General features: G+C 40.2%; 2 protein-coding genes across 2 annotated transcripts in view; one reads left to right on the forward strand and one right to left on the reverse strand.

Moving 5' to 3' along the window:
• The window catches only part of LOC309662921 (cyclin-Y-like protein 1), a gene marked incomplete at its 5' end in the record, with an annotated part of 74,188 nt that overhangs the window by 31,701 nt on the left and 18,657 nt on the right, over positions 1–23,830 (forward strand). The window contains 3 exons of the mRNA XM_082466131.1: positions 8,217–8,380; positions 17,509–17,583; positions 19,469–19,503. Of these exons, the coding sequence (XP_082322257.1) occupies positions 8,217–8,380; positions 17,509–17,583; positions 19,469–19,503 (274 nt within the window). The remainder of the gene's footprint in view (positions 1–8,216; positions 8,381–17,508; positions 17,584–19,468; positions 19,504–23,830) is intronic.
• Positions 22,153–23,158, reverse strand: LOC309662486 (10 kDa heat shock protein, mitochondrial). The gene has a single exon (XM_082465243.1). It carries the CDS (start codon positions 22,749–22,751, stop codon positions 22,443–22,445), a length of 309 nt encoding a protein of 102 aa, XP_082321369.1. The 5' UTR covers positions 22,752–23,158; the 3' UTR covers positions 22,153–22,442.

Raw genomic sequence — 23,830 nt, forward strand, 5'->3', positions numbered from 1 at the left:
AATTTCATATAATGTCTGAAACATTTATATTAACATATTTCCATACAAATAACCCAATGAAAGTTTAGTATTAGTTGTTTTGTTTGCTTTTTTATACTGCAGGTTCTTATTAGGCATCAATTTTATACACATCAGTGTATACATGTCAATCCCAATCGCCCAATTCAGCACACCACCATCCCCACCTCACCACAGTTTTCCCCCCTTGGTGTCCATATGTCCATTCTCTACATCTGTGTCTCAACTTCTGCCCTGCAAACTGGCTCATCTGTACCATTTTTCTAGGTTCCACATACATGCATTAATATATGATATTTGTTTTTCTCTTTCTGACTTACTTCACTCTGTATGACAGTCTCTAGCTCCATCCACGTCTCAACAAATGACTCAATTTCGTTCCTTTTTATGGCTGAGTAATATTCCATTGTATATATGTACCACAACTTTATCCATTCGTCTGTTGATGGGCATTTAGGTTGCTTCCATGACCTGGCTATTGTAAATAGTGCTGCAATGAACATTCGGGTGCATGTGTCTTTTTCAATTATGGTTTTCTCTGGGTATATGCCCAGTAGTGGGATTGCTGGGTCATATGGTAATTCTATTTTTAGTTCTTTAAGGAACCTCCATATTGTTCTCCATAGTGGCTGTATCAATTTACATTCCCACCAACAGTGCAAGAGGGTTCCCTTTTCTCCACACCCTCTCCAGCATTTGTTGTTTGTAGATTTTCTGATGATGCCCATTCTAACAGGAGTGAGGTGATACCTCATTGTAGTTTTGATTTGCATTTCTCTAATAATTAGTGATGTTGAGCATCTTTTCATGTGCTTCGTGGCCGTCTGTATGTCTTCTTTGGAGAAATGTCTATTTAGGTCTTCTGCCCATTTTTGGATTGGGGTGATTGTTTCTTTGATATTGAGCTGAATGAGCTGTTTATATATTTTGGAGATTAATCCTTTGTCCGTTGATTCATTTGCAAATATTTTCTCCCATTCTGAGGGTTGTCTTTTCGTCTTGTTTATGGTTTCCTTTGCTGTGCAAAAGCTTTGAAGTTTCATTAGGTCCCACTTGTTTATTTTTGTTTTTAATTCCATTACTCTAGGAGGTGGATCAAAAAAGATCTTGCTGTGATTTATGTCAAAGAGTGTTCTTCCTATGTTTTCCTCTAAGAGTTTTATAGTGTCCAGTCTTATATTTAGGTCTCTAATCCATTTTGAGTTTATTTTTGTGTATGGTGTTAGGGAGTATTCTAATTTCATTCTTTTACATGTAGCTGTCCAGTTTTCCCAACACCACTTATTGAAGAGACTGTCTTTTCTCCATTGTATATCTTTGCCTCCTTTGTCATAGATTAGTTGACCATAGGTGCGTGGGTTAATCTCTGGGCTTTCTATCTTGTTCCATTGATCTATGTTTCTGTTTTTGTGCCAGTACCATATTGTCTTGATTACTGTAGCTTTGTAGTATAGTCTGAAGTCAGGGAGTCTGATTCCTCCAGCTCCATTTTTTTCCCCTCAAGACTGCTTTGGCTATTCGGGGTCTTTTGTGTCTCCATACAAATTTTAAGATGATTTGTTCTAGCTCCGTAAAAAAGGCCATTGGTAATTTGATAGGGATTGCATTGAATCTGTAGATTGCTTTGGGTAGTATACTCATTTTCACAATGTTGATTCTTCCAATCCAAGAACATGGTATATCTCTCCATCTGTTGGTATCATCTTTAATTTCTTTCATCAGTGTCTTATAGTTTTCTGCATACAGGTCTTTTGTCTCCCTAGGTAGGTTTATTCCTAGGTATTTTATTCTTTTTGTTGCAATGGTAAATGGGAGTGCTTCCATAATTTCTCTTTCAGATTTTTCATCATTAGTGTATAGGAATGCAAGAGATTTCTGTGCATTAATTTTGTATCCTGCAACTTTACCATATTCATTAATTAGTTCTAGCAGTTTTCTGGTGGCAGTTTTAGGATTCTCTATGTATAGTATCATGTCATCCGCAAACAGTGACAGTTTTACTTCCTCTTTTCCAATTTGTATTCCTTTTATTTCTTTTTCTTCTCTGATTGCCGTGGCTAGGACTTCCAGAACTATGTTGAATAATAGTGGTGAGAGTGGACATCCTTGTCTCGTTCCTGATCTTAGAGGAAATGCTTTCAGTTTTTCACCATTGAGAATGATGTTTGCTGTGGGTTTGTCATATATGGCCTTTATTATGTTGAGGTAGGTTCCCTCTATGCCCACTTTCTGGAGAGTTTTTATCAGAAATGGGTGTTGAATTTTGTCAAAAGCTTTTTCTGCATCTATTGAGATGATCATATGGTTTTTATTCTTCAATTTGTTAATATGGTGTATCACATTGATTGATTTGCGTATATTGAAGAATCCTTGCATCCCCGGGATAAATCCCACTTGATCGTGGTGTATGATCCTTTTAATGTGTTGTTGGATTCTGTTTGCTAGTATTTTGTTGAGGATTTTTGCATCTATATTCATCAGTGATATTGGTCTGTAATTTTCTTTTTTTGTAGTGTCTTTGTCTGGTTTTGGTATCAGGGTGATGGTGGCCTCATAGAATGAGTTTGGGAGTGTTCCTTCCTCTGCAATTTTTTGGAAGAGTTTGAGAAGGATGGGTGTTAGCTCTTCTCTAAATGTTTGATAGAATTCACCTGTGAAGCCATCTGGTCCTGGACTTTTGTTTGTTGGAAGATTTTTAATCACAGTTTCAATTTCATTACTTGTGATTGGTCTGTTCATATTTTCTGTTTCTTCCTGATTCAGTCTTGGAAGGTTATACCTTTCTAAGAATTTGTCCATTTCCTCCAGGTTGTCCATTTTATTGGCATAAAGTTGCTTATAGTAGTCTCTTAGGATGTTTTGTATTTCTGCGGTGTCTGTTGTAACTTCTCCTTTTTCATTTCTGATTTTATTGATTTGAGTCCTCTCCCTCTTTTTCTTGATGAGTCTGGCTAATGGCTTATCAATTTTGTTTATCTTCTCAAAGAACCAGCTTTTAGTTTTATTGATCTTTGCTATTGTTTTCTTTGTTTCTATTTCATTTATTTCTGCTCTGATCTTTATGATTTCTTTCCTTCTGCTAACTTTGGGTTTTGTTTGTTCTTCTTTCTCTAGTTTCTTTAGGTGTAAGGTTAGATTGTTTACTTGAGATTTTTCTTGTTTCTTTAGGTAGGCTTGTATAGCTATAAACTTCCCTCTTAGAACCGCTTTTGCTGCATCCCATAGGTTTTGGGTCGTCGTGTTTTCATTGTCATTTGTCTCTAGGTATTTTTTTATTTCCTCTTTGATTTCTTCAGTGATCTCTTGGTTATTTAGTAACGTATTGTTTAGCCTCCATGTGTTTGTCTTTTTTACGTTTTTTTCCCTGTAATTCATTTCTAATCTCATAGCGTTGTGGTCAGAAAAGATGCTTGGTATGATTTCAATTTTCTTAAATTTACTGAGGCTTGATTTGTGACCCAAGATGTGATCTATCCTGGAGAATGTTCCGTGCGCACTTGAGAAGAACGTGTAATCTGCTGTTTTTGGATGGAATGTCCTATATATATCAATTAAATCTATCTGGTCTATTGTGTCATTTAAAGCTTCTGTTTCCTTATTTATTTTCATTTTGGATGATCTGTCCATTGGTGTAAGTGAAGTGTTAAAGTCCCCCACTATTATTGTGTTACTGTCGATTTCCTCTTTTAGAGCTGTTAGTAGTTGCCTTATGTATTGAGGTGCTCCTATGTTGGGTGCATATATATTTATAATTGTTATATCTTCTTCTTGGATTGATCCCTGGATCATTATGTAGTGTCCTTCCTTGTCTCTTGTAACATTCTTTATTTTAAAGTCTATTTTATCTGATATGAGTATAGCTACTCCAGCTTTCTTTTGATTTCCATTTGCATGGAATATCTTTTTCCATCCCCTCACTTTCAGTCTGTATGTGTCCCTAGGTCTAAAGTGGGTCTCTTGTAGACAGCATATATATGGGTCTTGTTTTTGTATCCATTCAGCCAGTCTATGTCTTTTGGTTGGGGCGTTTAATCCATTCACGTTTAAGGTAATTATCGATATGTATGTTCCTATGACCATTTTCTTAATTGTTTTGGGTTTGTTTTTGTAGGTCCTTTTCTTCTCTTGTGTTTCCCACTTAGAGAAGTTCCTTTAGCATTTGTTGTAGAGCTGGTTTGGTGGTGCTGAATTCTCTTAGCTTTTGCTTGTCTGTAAAGCTTTTGATTTCTCCATCAAATCTAAATGTGATCCTTGCCGGGTAGAGTAATCTTGGTTGTAGGTTCTTCCCTTTCATCACATTAAGTATATCATGCCACTCCCTTCTGGCTTGCAGAGTTTCTGCTGAGAAATCAGCTGTTAACCTTATGGGAGTTCCCTTGTATGTTATTTGTCGTTTTTCCCTTGCTGCTTTCAATAATTTTTCTTTGTCTTTAATTTTTGCCACTTTGATTACTATGTGTCTCGGCGTGTTTCTCCTTGGGTTTATTCTGTATGGGACTCTCTGCGCTTCCTGGACTTGGGTGGCTATTTCCTTTCTCATGTTAGGGAAGTTTTCGACTATAATCTCTTCAAATATTTTCTCTGGTCCTTTCTCTCTCTCTTCTCCTTCTGGGACCCTTATAATGCGAATGTTGTTGCGTTTAATGTTGTCCCAGAGGTCTCTTAGGCTGTCTTCATTTCTTTTCATTCTTTTTTCTTTAGTCTGTTCCGCAGCAGTGAATTCCACCATTCTGTCTTCCAGGTCACTTATCCTTTCTTCTGCCTCAGTTATTCTGCTATTGATTCCTTCTAGTGTAGTTTTCATTTCAGTTATTGTATTGGTCATCTCTGTTTGTTTGTTCTTTAATTCTTCTAGGTCTTTGTTAATCATTTCTTGCATCTTCTCAATCTTTGCCTCCATTCTTATTCCGAGGTCCTGGATCATGTTCACTATCATTATTCTGAATTCTTTTTCTGGAAGGTTGCCTATCTCCACTTCATTTAGTTGTTTTTCTGGGTTTTTTTCTTGTTCCTTCATCTGGTACATAGCCCTCTGCCTTTTCATCTTCTCTATCTTTCTGTAACTGTGGTTTTTGGTCCACAGGCTGCAGGATTGTAGTTTTTCTTGCTTCTGTTGTCTGCCCTCTGGTGGTTGAGGCTATCTAAGAGGCTTGATGGGAGGCTCTGGTGGTGGGTAGAGCTGACTGTTGCTGTGGCGGTCAGAGCTCAGTAAAACCTTAATCCACTTGACTGTTGATGGGTGGGGCTGGGTTCCCTCCCTGTTGGTTGTTTTGCCTGAGGCAACCCAACACTGGAGCCTACCCGTGCTGTTTGGTGGGGTTAATGGCAGACTCTGGGAGGGCTCACACCAAGGAGAACTTCCCAGAACCTCGGCTGCCAGTGTCCTTATCCCCACGGTGAAACAGAGCCACCACTCGCCTCTGCAGGAGACCCCCCAACACCAGCAGGTAGGTCTGGTTCAGTCTCCCCCAGGGTCACTGCTCCTTCCCCTGGGTCCCGATGCACACATTACTTTGTATGTGCCCTCCAAGAGTGGGGTCTCTGTTTCCCCCAGTCCTGTCAAAGTCCTGCAATCAATTCCCACTAGGCTTCAAAGTCTGATTCTCTAGGAATTCCTCCTCCCGTAGCCGGACCCCCAGGTTGGGAAGCCTGACGTGGGGCTCAGAACCTTCACTCCAGTGGGTGGACTTCTGTGGTATAAGTGTTCACCAGCCTGTGAGTCACCCACCCAGCAGTTATGGGATTTGATTTTACTCTGATTGCACCCCTCCTACCGTCTCACTGTGGCTTCTCCTCTGTCCTTGGACGTGGGGTATCCTCCTTGGTGAAGTCCAGGGTCTTCCTGTCAATGATTGTCCAGCAGCAAGTTGTGATTCTGGTGCTCTCGCAAGAGGGAGTGAGAGCACGTCCTTCTACTCCGCCATCTTGGTTAATCTAATGTGTTATTTTTGAAAACATAAGTTGGGATATCACAAAATGGACTTAGCCTGCAGAGGCTTACTTTCAACCAGAGAGCTCCATTTCCATGTTCCGCTTAACAGAACCCAAAATGATCTTCCTTCCCAAACCTCTTCCTTTTCCTGCACTATCTAAGAAAAAGTAACCACACTCTACATAGTTCCCTAAGCCAGAACCCTAGCAGCCATTTTTGCTTCTCTTTTCCCCTTCCCGCTCCATATCTAGTCACTGAGCACTTCTATTCTACCTCCCAGATGACCTCAGATCCTTTCCCTCCACTCCAATCTCTGCCACTGCCTTTAGTTTGAGCCCTCACTCCTCTCTTAGATGAATATAAAGTCTCTTAATGGGTTTTGTTGCTTCCATCAGTCCTACTTATTCTCAAGCGTGACCTCACTACAAACCACCTGATAGTGACTCCTTAACTTCACAACATTCAATGGCTCTCATGTTTCTGGGAAGAAAACCAAGCTCTTTACCCCAGCATCTACTTGGGGTTAAGAGATCTAGGTTTGAATTTCAGGTTTAAGTACTTTGCAGCAGTGTGACCTCAGACTGTTGGGCTTTCTAAGCCTTTGTTTTCTCACCGTGCCTGAGGTCACTGAGGGCAGGACTATTTTTCACACACGGGTGCCTGGCATGTAGGAGGGACTAATCAATGTTGAATGAAGGGAAAGTATTTTAAAATCCACATCAAAAAATTGTTCCTCCTTAAAAAAAGAAAATCCTGATACACTATGCCACTTCCAACCAAATTTGACTTCGACCTTTATTTTCTGATGATCACAATAAGGTGCCTTTGGGGATCCACACAATCAGGGATCAAATCCTGGCCACACCCCTGAGCAATCATGTGACCTTGGGAACGTGACTTAGCGTCTGTAAAATCTGTAAAATGAAGGTTTCTGAGGATTTTGTTCCCGAGGGTTAAATGAGTACCTCACTTGGAACGGGGGCGGGCGCATAGTGTTTGCCAAATGTTAACTATCGTTATCATCTTCATCAAATCAAGACCGTGGTACTTCACTTTGTGACTCTCAAGTTTGTATGAGAAAATCGTGCTTTATGCGTTGTTGTTGGCTAAAGTAGGGAAACCTGGAAACTCCTGCCGTGGAAGAGAGCAACAGGCGAGAAAAGCGAGTTGCTGAATCCCAGCGCCTCAGAGGTGGGAGGGGGGAGTTTGGTCCCTAATTTGCTGATGAGGAAGTGGAGGGGTGACGTGTCCTCGAGTCTCATTCAAGACACAGCCACAGCTCTTTATTGAGAGTAGGACCAGGGCCCCGGGGGTTGCTATGGTTAAACTGTAGGCGGAAACTAACACTCTTTGGAAGGCAAGACAGGAGGAGCATTCAGTTATAAAAAACGGTCAAAAATTGGGGTGAAACTAAGTTCGTTGAGCAATACATCAAATGAGTCAACTGTGGACCCGGTGAAACCGAGTTGCTAACTGAACTGGCATTTTACGAACAGGGGCTTTCTACAGAGCCCACTGACTCAGGACGGCTTCGATTAACAAACTCCCGCGGCGCTTCCCGCAGGACCGGAAAGCTCGGAGCGCGAGAGATGAATGGAAACCAGAGTCTGGGGTGCGCCGCTCGGGGGGCGGGGCAGCCGCGGGCGGGGGCGGGGCATTGTGAGTCACATGCCTGCGCTCTGAGGAGGGCGCGTGGAGGGAACTCTGGTCGTGATTGGTCCGTCGTAACCAGGTAACCGAAGGACACATTCCGGTAGGCAAGGGCCGGCCGGGCTAGCTACTTTCAGTCGGGAGGTGGCAGCGGAAGGAGGAGGAGCTCCGGCTGCGCTCTCTCCCTCAGTGGCTGCGCGTCTCAGCGCTTGTCTGGTTCCCAGCCCTTTTAAATAAGCGGGTCTGGTCACCGCCCTCACAGACTAGTTGGTTCCGGGGAGGCAGCGGCGGGGGTGCGGCCGGGGCCGGACCCCTGCCCGGGGCCCAGCGGCTGGGCAGGGGTGCGGCCGGGGCCGTACCCCTGCCCGGGGCCCCGGCGGCTGGGCGGACAGGAGAGCGGCGGGCGAAGTCGCGTCTGCATGTGCGGCACAGCCCCGGCATAGCCCGGGGCTGCCAGTGCCCGCCGCGCCATTGTTGGGGGAGGGGGCGGCTTCTGTGCTCGGCAGAGTCGGGGGACGAGCGGAGGCGGCGGCGGCGAGGAGTGAAGGCGCCCCATGGGGAACTCGCTGTGTTGTTGCCTGTCCCCCAATGCCAGCCCCAAGTCGGGCCGGCGCAGGGGGTCAGCGGAGCCGGACTGCGAGTCTGAGGTCTACAAGGCGGCGGCCGGGAATGCGGTGGCAGTAGCTCCGGCGGCGGCTACCGTGGAACCCGCCGAGTTGGATTTCGCAGGTGGCGAAGGCCACCACCTGCAGCACATCAGCGACCGGGAGATGCCCGAAGGTAAGAAGCGGCGGGCGCGCCTCGCCCCTCGCGGGGTCGGCGCCGTCTGCTCTCGGGCTTACCTCTGGCCTCCGCCGCCCCCAGGGTCCCCCGGGAGGGAGACGCCGCCTAGGGCTCCTTCTTGCCCGGAGTTGGCTCTCCCAGGGCTGGGCACCGGGGACGAAGGCTGGCTCTGCTTGGCGTCCCCACCCCTTATTCTTTACCAGTCGCGTCCGGCCAGTCTCCTTCCCTCTTCCCTACCCGAATGCCCAATTCTTTCCCCCGTTCCCATTTCCCAGCCCGGCCTGAGACCCTCCAATCCGCGGCCCTTCCTGTTCGTGGTTCTATTTAACATCTCGTGGGACTTAGCAGAGACTTTCTGGTGTAGTCTCTCTTTTCTTAATGCAAACTTAAATACTCTAACTTCGGCGTATCCATCCCGTCTCCCTATCCAGATGGTACCTAAGCGAAGGAACTAGGTAAGGGCCTGATGACAGATTTCTATTCCTTAAGGTAGTTGATACTCGAGACAATTAAGACAAACATTAGAGGATTTGTCATTTAAATTCAAAATAGAGATGGACAGAGTCAGTGTGGTGTTCTTAACTAAAATTCTTTGGATTTTAATGTTTTCAGTCGCCCTGATAGAAGCTACTTTATCCCTTCTAACTATAATTTGAACACGATAGGAAAGAAAATGGTGGGAGAGGGGCTTAAAATAACTGTGAACGGTGTGAAACGTTACTGCCACGGCTGCAGAGAATAGTTGTTGGGTTTTTTTTCTTTACCAAAGGAGACCCCATGGAGTTCTGATTACTTTTAAATTCCCACTTTGACACAAGTATGTCTTCAGTTGCACAGCCTTAACCGACTTCTTTTGCACGTTGCCTGTTCTAAGGGAGGGGTGAGGTGGTTCCTGAGACTGCTGGACAGAAGTTTCAAAGGAGAAAAAACAAATTCAGATTGTAATTTGTAATATAAAGGTTTGGGAGTTAACATACCACATCCATCCTGCAGAAAAATGTCTCCATGGCTCCCTCCTCCTCCGCCCCCCCCCCCCCCAGTAGAATACTATTTAACTTTAGGAATGTTCAGGTAAAAGTTCTGTAGACTAAGTGGCTGGGGGTGGGTGTTGTCGGGGAGGAGAGGAGAGAGAGAAGAGAGGAAATGTTTGATTTTTGCCTCTAGAATTTTGGAAAGGGATGGCTCTAGGTTAAAAAAAAAAAAAATTCTGGGTAGCATAGTGGCACTTTAATAAAGACTGTTCTTTGAAGTATAAAACATTGTATCATAAAGATGTTAAAGCCCCACTGGCCCATTTGTTTCATTTAAATGCCAGAGATTATTTCATTATTTCATAGACGAAATGTCTTACAGCTCTTCTATTTAAATTTTAGTTGGGTTTATTTAATTTCTTTAAAAGTTAGAATAATTAAGCCTGTGGATTCACCCTTATGATGGACGTGGCTTTGTAAGTGGAAAGTACTCCCTTTTCAGAATCGTTAGATATTGTGAAAGAATGAACAAATTATGTGAATTAATTGTAGCTTTAAACACAAAGCATGTAAGTACTTGTGAAAACTGCTCTGCTTGTTGCTATAAGGTAAGCCTCTAAATGATTTTTAAAAACAGTTAGTAGTTGGCTAGTGTAGGATGAGAGACGAAAATTGGACCTTTATAGAATTCTTTTAAGATTTACAATGCATTTTCTTGTGTATTTCACTCGGCCCTTCCATCTACAAATAAGGCCCGTATATATTCTCCCTCTGTTGCCGATGAAGAAGCCAAGACTTAGAGATCTGAAATGACTGTGTAACACAGCTACTGAACAAAAGAGACAGACTTGGGAGGTGGTAGATATGCCAAATTCAGTTCTTGGCATGCTTAAGAAACTGTTTAGAGTGCACCTTATATTTTATTATAATTTATCCATAAGTTAGGCCTATCTCAGCATACTCCAGTTTTGATTATTGCCATTCCAGTTTATTGTACACAACTCAGAAGCAACATTTACCTCTCCATTCTCTGTCTGTACATACATTGCAATGGATATGAATAAAAGTAGAAGTCATGAAATAGCCTAAATTTATCAGTCAGGTAAACACGTTGATATAATTTAAAGAGTTTGTTCTGGTGAAATCCAATTGAAGCCGAGAATGCCCTGGACAGAGGGACATTAGGGGAAGCTGGTAAGCGGGCAGGTAAGGTACTAAGCATTTAGCATACGACTATGTATGATAAGGAAGGAGTGCTAAATCAGGAACTGGAAAAATAGAGTTCATGAGTACAGAATTTACCTTTTTATGTTTAACATGATTGTTAAAATTTCATTTCAATTTTTCTTTTTTGGGGGGGCATTCGATAAAGTGATAAGAGAAACCTCAATTTCAGCATTTGCCTATTAATTAAGTTTCCATAGAAACAAGGTCAGAACACCAAATATAAAGTACAGGCACATTGGAAGTTTGCTCTTCATGTCTTTATTTCAGACAATTTTGTATCAGTTTCCCTGGAAACTGAGAAATACCTACTCAGATATAAAACATTTTGGCTTTTCTACAGTGAAGAATTATTTGGTTACTTAGAGAAAATCGTACATAAATGATGCTCTGTCTTGTTCTTCAGAAACATTGGAGAAGAACATGATTTCTTCAAGCCATCTCAAAAAAGTAACTCCTAAGAACGTAGTATAGATTTCAGATAGACTCAAAAGAATTTTTTACTACTTTGTCTTTAACAGTATATCTAATATAACTGATGGTAGTGTCATAATAGAAAAGAAGATGCTACGGTCCTATTATCTGATTTTATTTTTATTCATCAACTTTTCATACAGCCTTTATGTTCTGACCTTAGGAGCTTTGCTAATTTTCTGGTGAAAGGTGCTCTCTCAAGTGACCCCTACCTCCCATCCCCCTGAAGAGTGGGTAGGGAAGGAATTGGCAATATGATGTGGAAAAACCTCTGAGCAACAGATCTTTCCTTTTTTTGGTGACAGTATTAATGAACATTTGATGTGAAAGATTGAGAAAACACAGAAAAGTCCTTCACTCACACTCAGAATATCCAGAATTTTTATTAATATTTTGGTGTTGATTCTTCCTGAACCTTTTGTATGCATATACACATAACATTGTGTTTATTTTACAAAGATGGGATTGTTCTTTATGTGCCACTTTGTAACTTTTTGTTATAAAGAAAAGTAACGACATGAAGCTCCTGTAACCGTGCTGACACCTAGAGAGTGCTCCAGGGTGATGTCTTTCCATGCAACTGCGCATAGCTCTACAGCCTGCCTTTTACCAACTGTTTACTGTGCCATCGAATAACCTTGGAGCATAATTCATTTACCCAGCCTTTATGGTTGAGCATCTTTTATAATCCCATTATAATGCTTTATTCAGGGGACACAGATAAAAACTGATGCATTGTATTGATACTTCCCTATAGCATTCTGATTGTACACTTTGTCTTACGACTTAATTAAATTCATAGGGTGAGTCATTTTGTAGTAAAGGTATTTTAACATTAAATGTTCTTTTCCCAAATTAAAGTTACCATTGATTTTTCACTGAACATTAGATTTCCTCTTTTAGGTTTTCGTGGTTCTTGGTAACCTGTCTTGTGTCTTTGATTCTGAGTAACTAAACTACTACTCTAAGAGATCTGAAATTAACTCTGGTCTTAGGTGACAGACACATCAAAAGACAGCATTAGAAGAAATCTTAGATGATGTGGGAAAATTGGGAGAACCTTAACTGGTTTTGGGTACACTGAAACATGATTATTAGGCACCATTCCAGAGGCAGGACAAACAGTGGTTAGACAAGACAAAACCCGTATCCTAACTCAGGTCCTTACTTTCTAGAGGTGCCTGGGGGCTGACGACACAAGAATAACATCAGGTAGTGAGAACACTAAGAAAGAAAATGAAGGTAATGGGCTGGGGAGGAGGACAGTTTTACAAGGGGTGGTTAAAGACAGCTTCTCTCCTTAAGCGACCCATGAGCAGTCCTAAGAGAGCCGTGTGAGGCTGTGGGAGAAGAGGCTTCTGTGCAGTTCCTAAGAAGGGAATATGCTTGATGCGTGCCAAGGACAGAAAGATGGGTGGCTGCAGCTGAGTGAATGAATGCCAGGAGGAATATGGGGGATTAAGACCTTGTATGCCTAGTGGGCCTTGACCAAAAAATATGAATTTTAGTCTAATTGTAATGGGAAACCATTGAAGGATTATATGCAGGGGAATGATGTTAATTCTTAGAAAAAGGGAAGGGGGGTAGAGAGGGCGGAGGGAGATCAGACCAGCTACTGTGTGAGAATAGACTGTAAGGGTGGAAGGAAGCAGAGAGGGAGACGAGTTAGGAGGCTGGTGCGGTAGCTCAGGTGAGAGCCAACAGTGGCTTGAACAAAAAAGCGATATTAATAAGGGTCTAAAATAGGCTGTAGTATATAGATTGCTCTTGCATTTCATTTGATTCTCACCATGTTCTGAGTTAGGTAGTGTAGGAATTCTTCTCTTAGGTATAAATTGAGTTGTCCAAGGTTTTAAAAATGAGTATTGATAGAGAGTAGGACTGTAAATTCCAAATGCATGGCATATAGGAACAGAATTTATTGTTGACATTATGTGAGCTTCTTTGGAATACTACCTTTTTTCTCAGCCTTTTTTGTTGTTGTTGTTTTAGTGTATTAAAGTAATAAAACTTAAGAGTTAAAACAGTAACACTGCGTAATGTGAAATGAAATGAAGGTAACTTGCAACCCAGAAAGGTTCTTAAAAGTCCAAGAAACTGAGTAAAGTGCTCTTTAGAAATATATAAAGCCAGGTGTACTTACCTATGTGTCACCTCTCAGTCATGATCACTGTAACACTGATTGAGGATTAAAATAAGGCAAAACTGAGAACCAGGGTAGAGGCAGGTACAGAAGCAGTTGGAAACCAGAGCTGGGAAGTTTGGAAGCCAGGATTGTCCGAAGCTAGGAAAGCAGGATCAAGGCTTGGGTGAGCAGTAGCCTGGCAGGTGCAGGAGCCTGCTGTGTACCCGCTGGTGAGGCAGCCCAGCTCAGGGCTGGCTGGCAGGAACTCCCTGACTGCGGTGGAAAGTGTGGACGCAAAGAGATGAAATCATCAGTTTACATGGTAATTGTAAAGATTGTAATGTTTGTATTATGAGCCATAAAACTAATACACTGCACAGTATAGGGATGCTAGGGCAGTTCAGTAAATGCAGTGGTTACCGTTAAGTAAACTGGTGCTCAGCAGTTGGCCCAGAAACTGCTGACATCTCCTGTTTATTTGGAATATATTGAAATCAATATGTCGATATTAATCGCTTTCTGAAATATGCTGCTTCTGTCAGATGCTTTCTTGGTCACTTCCCTCTCCCTCTAATATTTTAACAAGGACAAATCATTTATCGACAGTTTGATAGCATAGTTTTAACACTTTTAGCCTTCAGTAATGCATTTCATTTGTTCTAAGTTGCCTATGTTTTCACACTTTTAACAACTGCAATTGAGATGGATCTTAACAACTGGTAGAATCTTAGATTGGAGGAAAAACAGTACTCAGTGTCGGTGGTGTTTTACAGGTTTCCTCTGAGGAATGTTTACATGAAGACCGAGTTTAATTTTTTTTTAATCATACTTTTTCTACATCGACCTATCATGCTGTCAAATAAGTTGCAATTTAAATTGATAATACAAAAATGATGGGTCTTAAAATACAGTTTTAATCATAACCCCTAATCATGAGCTCAAGAATATTTCTCCTGGGTAAAACATTCTTAGAGGTTTCTAAAGAAATAACTTTCGGAAGAATCCATGTAATTTCCTGAATGCACAGTAATTCCCTGAAGTCTCTAAATTACTGTGTGTGCATGTGGTGGGGAGAGGGATGAGAGGGATGGTGGGTGGTAAAGCTTTGCTTAATAGTTGGCAGTCTTACCTTTGTGATAGTGAAGAGTGTGGTAGGTTTTATCATAGTCTCCTTAGGCTCTTGGGAAGATAGTTCATGGGAAGTGCAGAAATATTGTGTGTATGTATGAGTTTACTGTCTAATGGCTCACATGTCCATTCTATAAGATAGTGATGTGGTATTTTTCATTAGCAAAAAGTGCAAGTTATATAGAAAATTGTTAGTTATATAGGCTATAAACAAAAGATTAATATTTTCTGAAAACCTCATGCAAACTGACAGCAGTAGGGCCCTGGTGTTTACAGTACATTCAAATGATAGGCCAACTCACCAAAGTGGAAATAACACTGATAACTGTGGGAAAATGGTCAAACTGTGTAATCAGAAGAAATACAAATTAGATCTACAGTGAGGTTCCTCATTCATATCAGTAGGAATTTTTTTTTTTTTTTTCAAGTATCCAAAGCAAGGGTAGGAACTCAAAATGTCATGATTGGTAGCATTATACCCTAATGTGCCCCCCACCTTCTTTAGGAAGCAATTTAGCATTGTACATGGAGCCGTGAAAGTGATCTAACCTTTTGGCTTAGTCATTCCACTTCCGAAGATCTTTGCTAAGGAGATAAAACCATTATTTTAAAAAACTATGTACATAAAGATTTTCCTCATAATATTTTAAGAATAGAACTTTGTAAGCACCAATCCCCAGCAATAGGGGATTGGCTAAGTCCAGTATAGGAATAACACTTGATGGGCCAGTGTGTATTCATTAAACAATAAATATGCAACAGTGGGGTGGAGAGCGCTTCTTAGTAACAAGAAGACATAAATTGTACACTAATTAGAGCTTTTTTTAACGTATAAGAAAAGCAACTAAAAGTAACGGTTGTGAATCATTGTGTGTTAATGATTGTGAATGGTTGTGTGTAACTTTTAAACAGAGCATCGTTTTGTCTCATGCAGATTTTTGTTCATGATATTTGATAAAGGAATGAGCAAGTGACTTTTACCTTTCCCCACCTTTAGTGTGATCATCAGTACTGCTGATTAACCAGGTCTCCTTCAGTTGCAAGTTAAAAGAACATCACAGAGTTAAGCACTACTTGACCCAGGAGTTAAATGATCTCAGTTCTGCTCTCCTCTGTTGATGTCTCCTGAAAAGCCTTTCCCCTCATGATAGCAAGGGGAGTGTCCAGCAGCTCAAGACTAGCTAAGGATCCTAGAGTACAGTTCTGCCTTTCTCTTTTCTTGGCAAGCCCCAGGACAGCTGTGATTGATTGGCCGTTCCTGGATCCTGTGCCTCCCTTTGAACCCCCTAGGATAGAGTAGGGAGAGTGCCAGCTTTTTTCTGGTCACTTGGGCTAAGTTTACTTTTTTTTTTTTTGAATGTTGTCATTTCTTTTATCCCAGCCTTCTTGACTTTTGTATTTAGATCTGTAGTAGCACATCTTGGTTTGGCGGCTGTGTGTGTGTGTGTGTGTGTGTGTGTGTGTGTGTGTGTGTGTGTGTGTTAAAGCTTGCTTCTCTTTGATTCTGGCACTTAATTTTCCTGGACTTCCATTGAAAATTGTTAAGTTTTACCATGCCATAGACACTGATAAATAAGACAGCTACTTTGCAAACATTTCTGCTTATTTTTTAGATTCAAATGTAGTCTATTTACTTTCTTTTTGGTATAGGTAAGTAGTCATGAATTCTTTCGGAAGCTATAGGTTAGAGGCAGCTGTGAAAGTCTCTGCCTGCCATTTTGTGTACAGCTGAAATAATTTATTTTCCCATTGTCTTAATTTTTCAAATATGTAGGAGAAAAAAACTTTAAAATAATTGTATGGGTCTTTTACATAAAAATGTTGAATAGAATATTTTCTCCAAAAGCAGCTTGATAAACTTCAAATTCAGTGAAGGAATTTTCATGAAGAACAAAGCAGTTGGTTTAGCTCTGTAAATTACTAGTGCTGGCAATGACATTAAAATGGATGGCTCAGATTCCTGTTAAAACGGGAAGTCCAAAATTACTGTTCGTGCCACATTCTTTCTGGGTGGGAAAAGGGGATTCTAGGTAGATACATTTGTGAAATGCTGGGTTAGACAGAATTCACTACTAGACTAATTAGTTTTTAATATATCAATGTGTGTATTCTTTGGATTCTCTAAGAGGCAGGGATATATTTGTATTTCACTTTGACCATCAAAGCCATCTTTCAAAAACAGATCAGTTATTATGTGGTTTGGGAAATAATTGCCTTAACCATTACTCTTTATCTGAATCTTGGTCCAGTTTCTTAAAAGATTGGTTAAATGGTTTGAGATGGACTTTGCTGAGGAAGTGTCATAGGGCTTTTATGTTTGTTTGTTTGTTTGAAACAACAACCTTACTATCCTGTGTGGTAGCTTGTGCTTGTTTTGTATTTCTGCCTAAATAGAAGACGCTATCCCACCTTGGTGCAAGGTGGGCTACAGGCAGACCCACCTTTTCGTGTAGGTATGGCCAAAATTTTTTTCTAGTAGCCCTATGATCTGCTCCAGAAAGTACTCTTATTGAAGCCCCAAATTAATCATGCAGCGTGGAATGAAGAAGTGAGTTTAGCTTTGGAAATAGAGGGCAAAGTTAAAAATCACTCTCATGGAAGTGTTCCTCTAGATTAGAACATTGAACTTTTATGTAGTCCTCTTAAATCTGCCATGATGAATAGCCCCCAGATAAACCACAGCCAATGAAATGAGTTCATTTGTTGAATGGAGTTAGAATTAGCCATTTGATTGTCTGAAGAACATTTGCCAAAAGCAACTCACTTCGTTTTGGCATATTTGATATATTGAGCTGGTATCTGACAGTAGTTGGCCACAGCATAACTTGCTTCTTGAGACTGTTCCTGGAATGTGCTAGTAATATCAGCTTTAAAAGAGGGTGACTGAATTTTTAATTGATAAATAGGAGGGGAGTCACATATATGATTCATCTAAAAATGGCATAGATTATTTAGGTGCAAGTTAAAGAAGTCTAAGACATAGCCATGGTTTTACTCCACATGTATGGAGAGTTTCTACAATTTTGCTGTTTCCCAATAGAATTTTTATATTGTGCCTTTACTAAAATTGCCTTTTTGTCATTACTAAAAGCTCTTCTCAAGACTATTAATAAGTGGTTTCAATCAATGTGTAGCTATCTTTAAAATCATGTATTTTTCTACTCAACTAAATCACCACACCTTTTTCTCTTCTTCCTATACAGACTTAGCTTTGGAACCAAACCCTTCTGACCACCCAAGGGCAAGCACCATTTTTCCGAGCAAATCTCAAACAGATGGTAAGGCAATGCTTTTTTTTCCCTGAGAAAAAGAGTGAAAACTGTTTTTGTTTTGTGTATTATAGGAGGTATTTAGAAAAACTCTTACAGTGGTTTAAATGTTTCACTTTTTTATGTATTCACTTGTCTTATTTTAATATGTTGATGATACAGTTTCCTTTAGTTGTCAGTGTTTTAGGGAGGAGAACACTTAGACTATCTGTTTATACATTTTGCCACCTCTTTATCAACATAGTCAACTGGCCACATGATTTAGATGTGGTCTATTTCTCCATGCTACTTTGTCCTTTTCCCCTTGCTCCGAAGAGCACATATGTTAAAGACAAATGATAGGGTTTAGGTCACAGTTAGGTTTTCATTTGGTCAAATCAGAAAAATCAGTTGTTATATGTGGGAATTGAGCCTTGTGATTTTGGCCCTGTTTTACACAGTGTTCAACCAGACGAGCCTATCTCACATCCAGATTTATGCTACTCAGAACTTTTAAGCTATTCAAAACTTTCTCATCCTAATGTAGTGCTGTGCCAGGGTAATAAGAGCAACATGCCATATGGGGTTTTCCAGAAGATTATCCTCAGCATGTGAAACTCATATACATTTCCTGTGTCCTCCTTGTTTTAAGATGAGAATCAGAACCGTAGAATTTTTTGCACTCCTGCTTGCCTGCTTGTCTTCCTGAATGTTATGTTAAATCCTAGTTTATTTGCTAAAAAGCCATACGTGACCAAGTTTTTCAGTTGATTACGAGAGCAGGAATACAAGAAGTGAACATTCCATAATATTTAAAGTGATGCAGCACAATAAAAAACGGAGGTTTGGTTTTTTGTTGTTGTTGTTTTGCTTTTGGTTTTTTTCCGTTAGATCACTGGTTTTTATAAAAGGATATAACTCAGGAACAGCCAGATGGAAGAGATGCATAGGGCCAGGCATGGGGACAGGGCACAGAGCTTTGATGCCCTCTGCAAGGGTACTACATGCTCACCAACCTGGAAGCTCCTGGGGTTTCTAACTTGCATTTTTCTAGTGTGTGTACTTGAGCCACTCCTTTCTGGTTAGGATTGCTCTATTTCTCAGTTTCTTCCAGAGCCATGAGCTGCTCACATGTAGAGGGGCTCTGGAGACAGTAAAAGAAAAGCTGTCCCATGCCTGTCTCTCTCTTCAGCCTTAAGGAATCCGTGCCTGTGATGCCTGTCTGGAGTTAAAGGAGGCAATGTGAGCAAGAGTGTGGCCTAAGACCCTCTTCAGGCTTTTATTCTTCTGGCCTTTGTTGGAGCAAAACCGTTTTGTGTGCTGTAGATATGTTCATTTAGGTCAGCACACTCATTTTAAAATTTACGTTTAACATAGGTTACTTTCCAGTTGTGTATTTTTTCAGTAAGGTATTTGAGTAGGTTACCATTAAGTGGTTCAGGATGCTTCCAGAGATCCTGGTGCGTTCGGAGACGAGTGCCTGGCCAGAAACTGGTTCTTAGAGTCGTCATCTGTAGATTGTGGTAATTAAAGTAAGCTGTGTGTAAATGAAGACTGAGAAAATACTCCTGGCTAGTAGTTCAGCTATGCAGCAGGTACATTTTTTTATTAGCTAAGTTTCTCACCTGGCCTGATTTGCTTTGTCCTTTTCTTTTGTAAATGGGGAGTCTTTCATTTGTGCCTAATACAGAATATCTATTAGGTCAAAAAAGTGAAACTAAGTTTTTAGATTTTATTTATAGGACTCATCTTGCTGGGTGATTTAAATTATATATTTTGTTGGAAATTATTTTAAAAAATAGAATGGAATTCTATCTCATTGTGTTATTGGTAATCCATCAGATAATTAGTGACTACTTTTATTTTTCTATGGCATTTGTATCAGAATTCATCAGTTAATTTTTTTTATTCTTAGTGCGGGAAAAGAGGAGGAGCAACCATTTCAACCATGTAAGTAAACAGTTGAAAAGTTAAGAAATTAATAGTTTGAATTAAAAATATGTCTGCCATGATTCCTAAAAATATGATGGATCCAATACTGTTAGCATGGACCTCTTTTTTGTAGATTTTCTAAATCTCTATTTTCCTAATTATCAAATGTATTCAGGAAAGTCTTTGACTTAGTAGTGCCCATTTTTTAAGGGTTCTGACATTTACGTTAAATTTCACTAATACGGTTGTAGTATAAAGATCTGCCTTAAATTCTTTTGCCTTATTTTTTTGATCTTATTTTTTAACCAAAGTAATAAAAGTATAACAGGTAAGTTAATTTTTAGCACTGTCCATTGACTTCTTGTCATAGCAGGTGAAAGCTGAGCTTCTTCGCTCCACCATGACGTTATTTCCCTCCCTGTGTTCCCTCAACATGTATCAGTTTTTATTAAATCAGAATCAATGTTTACATTACTACGACTCTGCAAATATTGTGCATTGCTGAGCCATATAGTTCTCTGACTGTGCCTCCTCCTTGTACACCCTTCATTCTTTTTCTTAAATATTAATGAAATTGGAGCACTTCTGCACTTCTCTAGGATAACCCAATCCCCCTTTTCCTAGCCAACGTGATCTCACACAGCCAAATGCAGTAAGTAGCTCCCTGCCCGGTCTCCCTGCTTTCACATTCTTCATTTTTTCTGTGGAATTAATTTCCTGACTATATTCACTTGCCTGTTTTCTAACAGCTATTTTTTTCCCCAAATGTTTTAACATTTGTCACATGCCTATGAAAACTATTTTCCGTCTACTAAGCCACATCTGTTCCATTTTTTTCTTGGAGACACTTTGCCCCAATCTTTTGTCTTCCTACTCCCATATAGACTAGTGTTCCCCTAGGCCTGCTCTATGCCTCTTTTCCTGGGATATCTGTGTGAAGTCATCTGGGATCTCACATAACTCTGCTCTCTTATGTTGGATCCCCTATGTCCTAGATTCTGTTTCCCTCTTGTCTTGTTATACTTCCTTGTTTTACTGGAGCACATTTTCCTGGGAAAAGGGCACATGGGCAGAAAGTTTAGAGAGATCTAGCCTCTCTGAAACTCCTTCTATTTGATAAAGTATAGAATTCTCAGTTGAAACTAATTTTTGCCGTTCTAAAGACATTTCCCTCTCATCTTCTCATTTACACTGTTGCTCTTAAACCTGTTGACATTGTATGGTACATTGTACATTACCGATTTTAGTCATTTTCCCCCATCCCTTCCTTCTCGGGAACCTTTTAGTACCTTCCCTCTCCCTGGGATTTTGAAATTTCATAATTTGGTTTGGTATAGACCTTTTTGGTGTGTTTCTTTGATATTCTGTTTTTTTCTTCCAGGTTCCTATTATTCAGATGTTGGAAGTCTTAGACTTACCAGATCGCTAACTTTTTTCCCCTCCTGCTTTGCATTTTGTCTTTTTGTCCTGCTTCCTGGAGATTTCCTTGACTGTGCTCTAATCCTTCTATTGAATATATTGTTTTGTCTACCGTATTTTCAATTTATAGAGTTCTCTTATATCCTGTCATTCTTTTTTTCACTGATGCAATTTCAAGTTTTCATTTGCTCCTGAGTTTTTATCACTCCCATCAATTCCTTCTTCCCGTTTTGTTTTGTTTTTTTTTAAAGCGTCCTTATATTTTATTTTATTTATTTATTTTTTGGCTGCATTGGGTCTTGGTTTCTGCACGTGGGCTTTCTCTGGTTGCGGTGAGCTGGGCCTACTCTTTGTTGGGTGCGTGGGCTTCTCATTGCAGTGGCTTCTCTTGTTGCGGAGCACAGGCTCTAGGGCGTGCGGGCTTCAGTAGTTGCGGCTCATGGGCTCTAGAGCGCAGGCTCAGTAGTTGTGGCGCATGGGCTCAGTTGCTCTGTGGTATGTGGGATCTTTCTGGGCCAGGGCTCGAACCCGTGTCCCCTGCATTGGCAGGCGGATTCTTAACCACTGCGCCACCAGGGAAGTCCCATTCCTTCTTCCTGTTTTCATCTCTTACTTGTTGGGGGCTTCCCTCAAACGTGTGATGGTCCTTGGCTGTCTGTTAAGATCTAATTGGAAGCATCACTTGGACAACTCGTTAACTGATGGGCCTCACTGCAAGGATTTGGGGACCACGCCTCTGAACTCTGAGCCTGCCTTGGGTTCTGTAAGACAAACTGGTTTTCTTGTTCCTGTCCTAGTCAGCCTCTGTAGGTACCAAGGTTGTGCTTCCTCTGTTCTGCCATGTCAGTTACCACTCCTTTATCTAGTCTTTTCACCTTTCAAACATTAAAAATCATCTGCTGTTTATCCTGTCTTATGTATAGCTTTTTTAAAAAATGCCTTTAATTCTAATGAGATGATATCTGAAAGAAGGGGGAGAGGAAATAGATTTGTGGTCAGTCTACTCAAACTTAGATTTATTCTTTGAATATAGGTTCTGAGTTTGAAGTTTAATGCAATATAATTAACGATATTAATTCAGACAATATTTTTGATTATACCTATAATTAGAATATTATACTTTTCTACTAAGGCCTTGAGTATGAATTCTATTCAAACCACTCACCCTACCATATTGTCCATTAATGTGCAACATAGATGGAGTATTACAGACTTTTCAGTGAAAGTCATTGATTCTTAATAAACGTATCCAAAACTTGTGAAAAGGGGGAAGAAAAAAGTGAACTTCAGCTTTATTCTCTCTCTTTTTTTTTTTTTTTCATTTATATACTTTTATTTGGGAATGTTTAAATCAATACAGAGAAAACGAAATTTCAGAGACAATGAATATCATTAGTTTGGATATCATTACTTTATTATAAAAGAAACACGGAAATTATTTACAGGATGAAAGATTTCAGAACTTCAGTGGCAGCTTCACGTGATGCCATTGGGGGAACGGGCAGCTTCACGTGATGCCATTTCAATAGTGACTTATTTTAGTCGACATATTTTCCAAGAATGTCACCATCTCTAAATAAGAAATAATCCTTGTCATCTAGAACTACTTTGGTGCCTCCATATTCTGGGAGAAGAACTTTATCTCCAACTTTCACACTAACTGGTTGAATCTCTCCACCCTTTCCTTTAGAGCCTGATCCAACAGCTACTACCATTGCTTGCAATACTTTTCCTTGCGATTTTTCTGGAAGCATAATGCCTCCTTTGGTTACAACTTCGGGTGCACTTCTTTCAACTAATACTCGGTCAAAGAGGGGAAGAAACTTTCTAAATGCCTGTCCTGCCATGACTCGGGTTGCCGCACTTCGTACTCTCGCTCTCTCCAGCTTTATTCTTTTAATGGGTTAAAATCAGAGGCAGTAGGCACAATGGGAAGAGTCATTGGGTGGGGGCAGGATTTCAACAGGTACTTGACCTTTAATGATAAGCTTTGAGGGTTGTTACTTACTAGCCTCCTAGGTATGATTATTTTCTAGTCTTCACCATTAAACCTGCAGTCTACTAAGCAACCTTTCCCCTTATAAAGATTGTAAAAGTCCATGTATTTTGTCCTTAGTGCTGAATGAAGATAAATACTCTTCTTCAGTGACCAATTGAAATAATACCTATGAACATTAAACTGTCAGTAGTGTTTTTTGCTACTTGTTTTTTTTTTTTTTTGTATTTGCATTTTATACCCTTATGTGTGTCAGTGCAGTTTATTGAGGTTGTGAGCCAGCAATGGTAAAGCTTTAATCATAAGGGACAGTTATCTTAAATTTTCAAGCAAGATGAGAGGAAAGTAATCTGCTGGCAGCTAACATATCTAGGCTTTGCTCAGAGGCTTCAATTCTGCCATCCTTTAGTGAACACTAGATGCTGGAAAGTTTGAATAGTTTCAGGAGTAGGCCTGTGGAAGTGTTTCTTTTGTAGGATCGAGCCAGTAGACTGTAAGTTGCTGATACAACTTAAATGAGCCCCCATAGGATTATAGAGCACATCTAATTAAAAATTTTAAATGTTTTAGCAGTAATATTTCCAAAGACAAATCAATATACATTCATAATAGGAAAAAAAGTTTTTAATAGAGGAAAACAGGATAAATAGCACCCAAAGCTCTACCAACTAGTCTATATTTTGGTACATTTCCTTACTATTTTTATTCCCCTCATATATATAGATTTTTGGTCAGAATTGACTTTTATTACGTGTAGTGTATGTCATATTATACCCTAATAGTAGTGACCTTAAAAGATAACCTGCTTCGTTTAGAATCAAAGTATTTGAATGAGTGAATTTTCATTTTTCATGCTGTATCTGTTTTTTGAGATTCTAAAATTACACATTAACCAAATAGCTTAAGGACCATATCAGAGTTTTAGTTTAA

This window comes from Balaenoptera physalus (genome assembly GCF_965194825.1).
Source record: "Balaenoptera physalus genome assembly, chromosome: 6".
Classification (NCBI taxonomy): domain Eukaryota; kingdom Metazoa; phylum Chordata; class Mammalia; order Artiodactyla; family Balaenopteridae; genus Balaenoptera; species Balaenoptera physalus.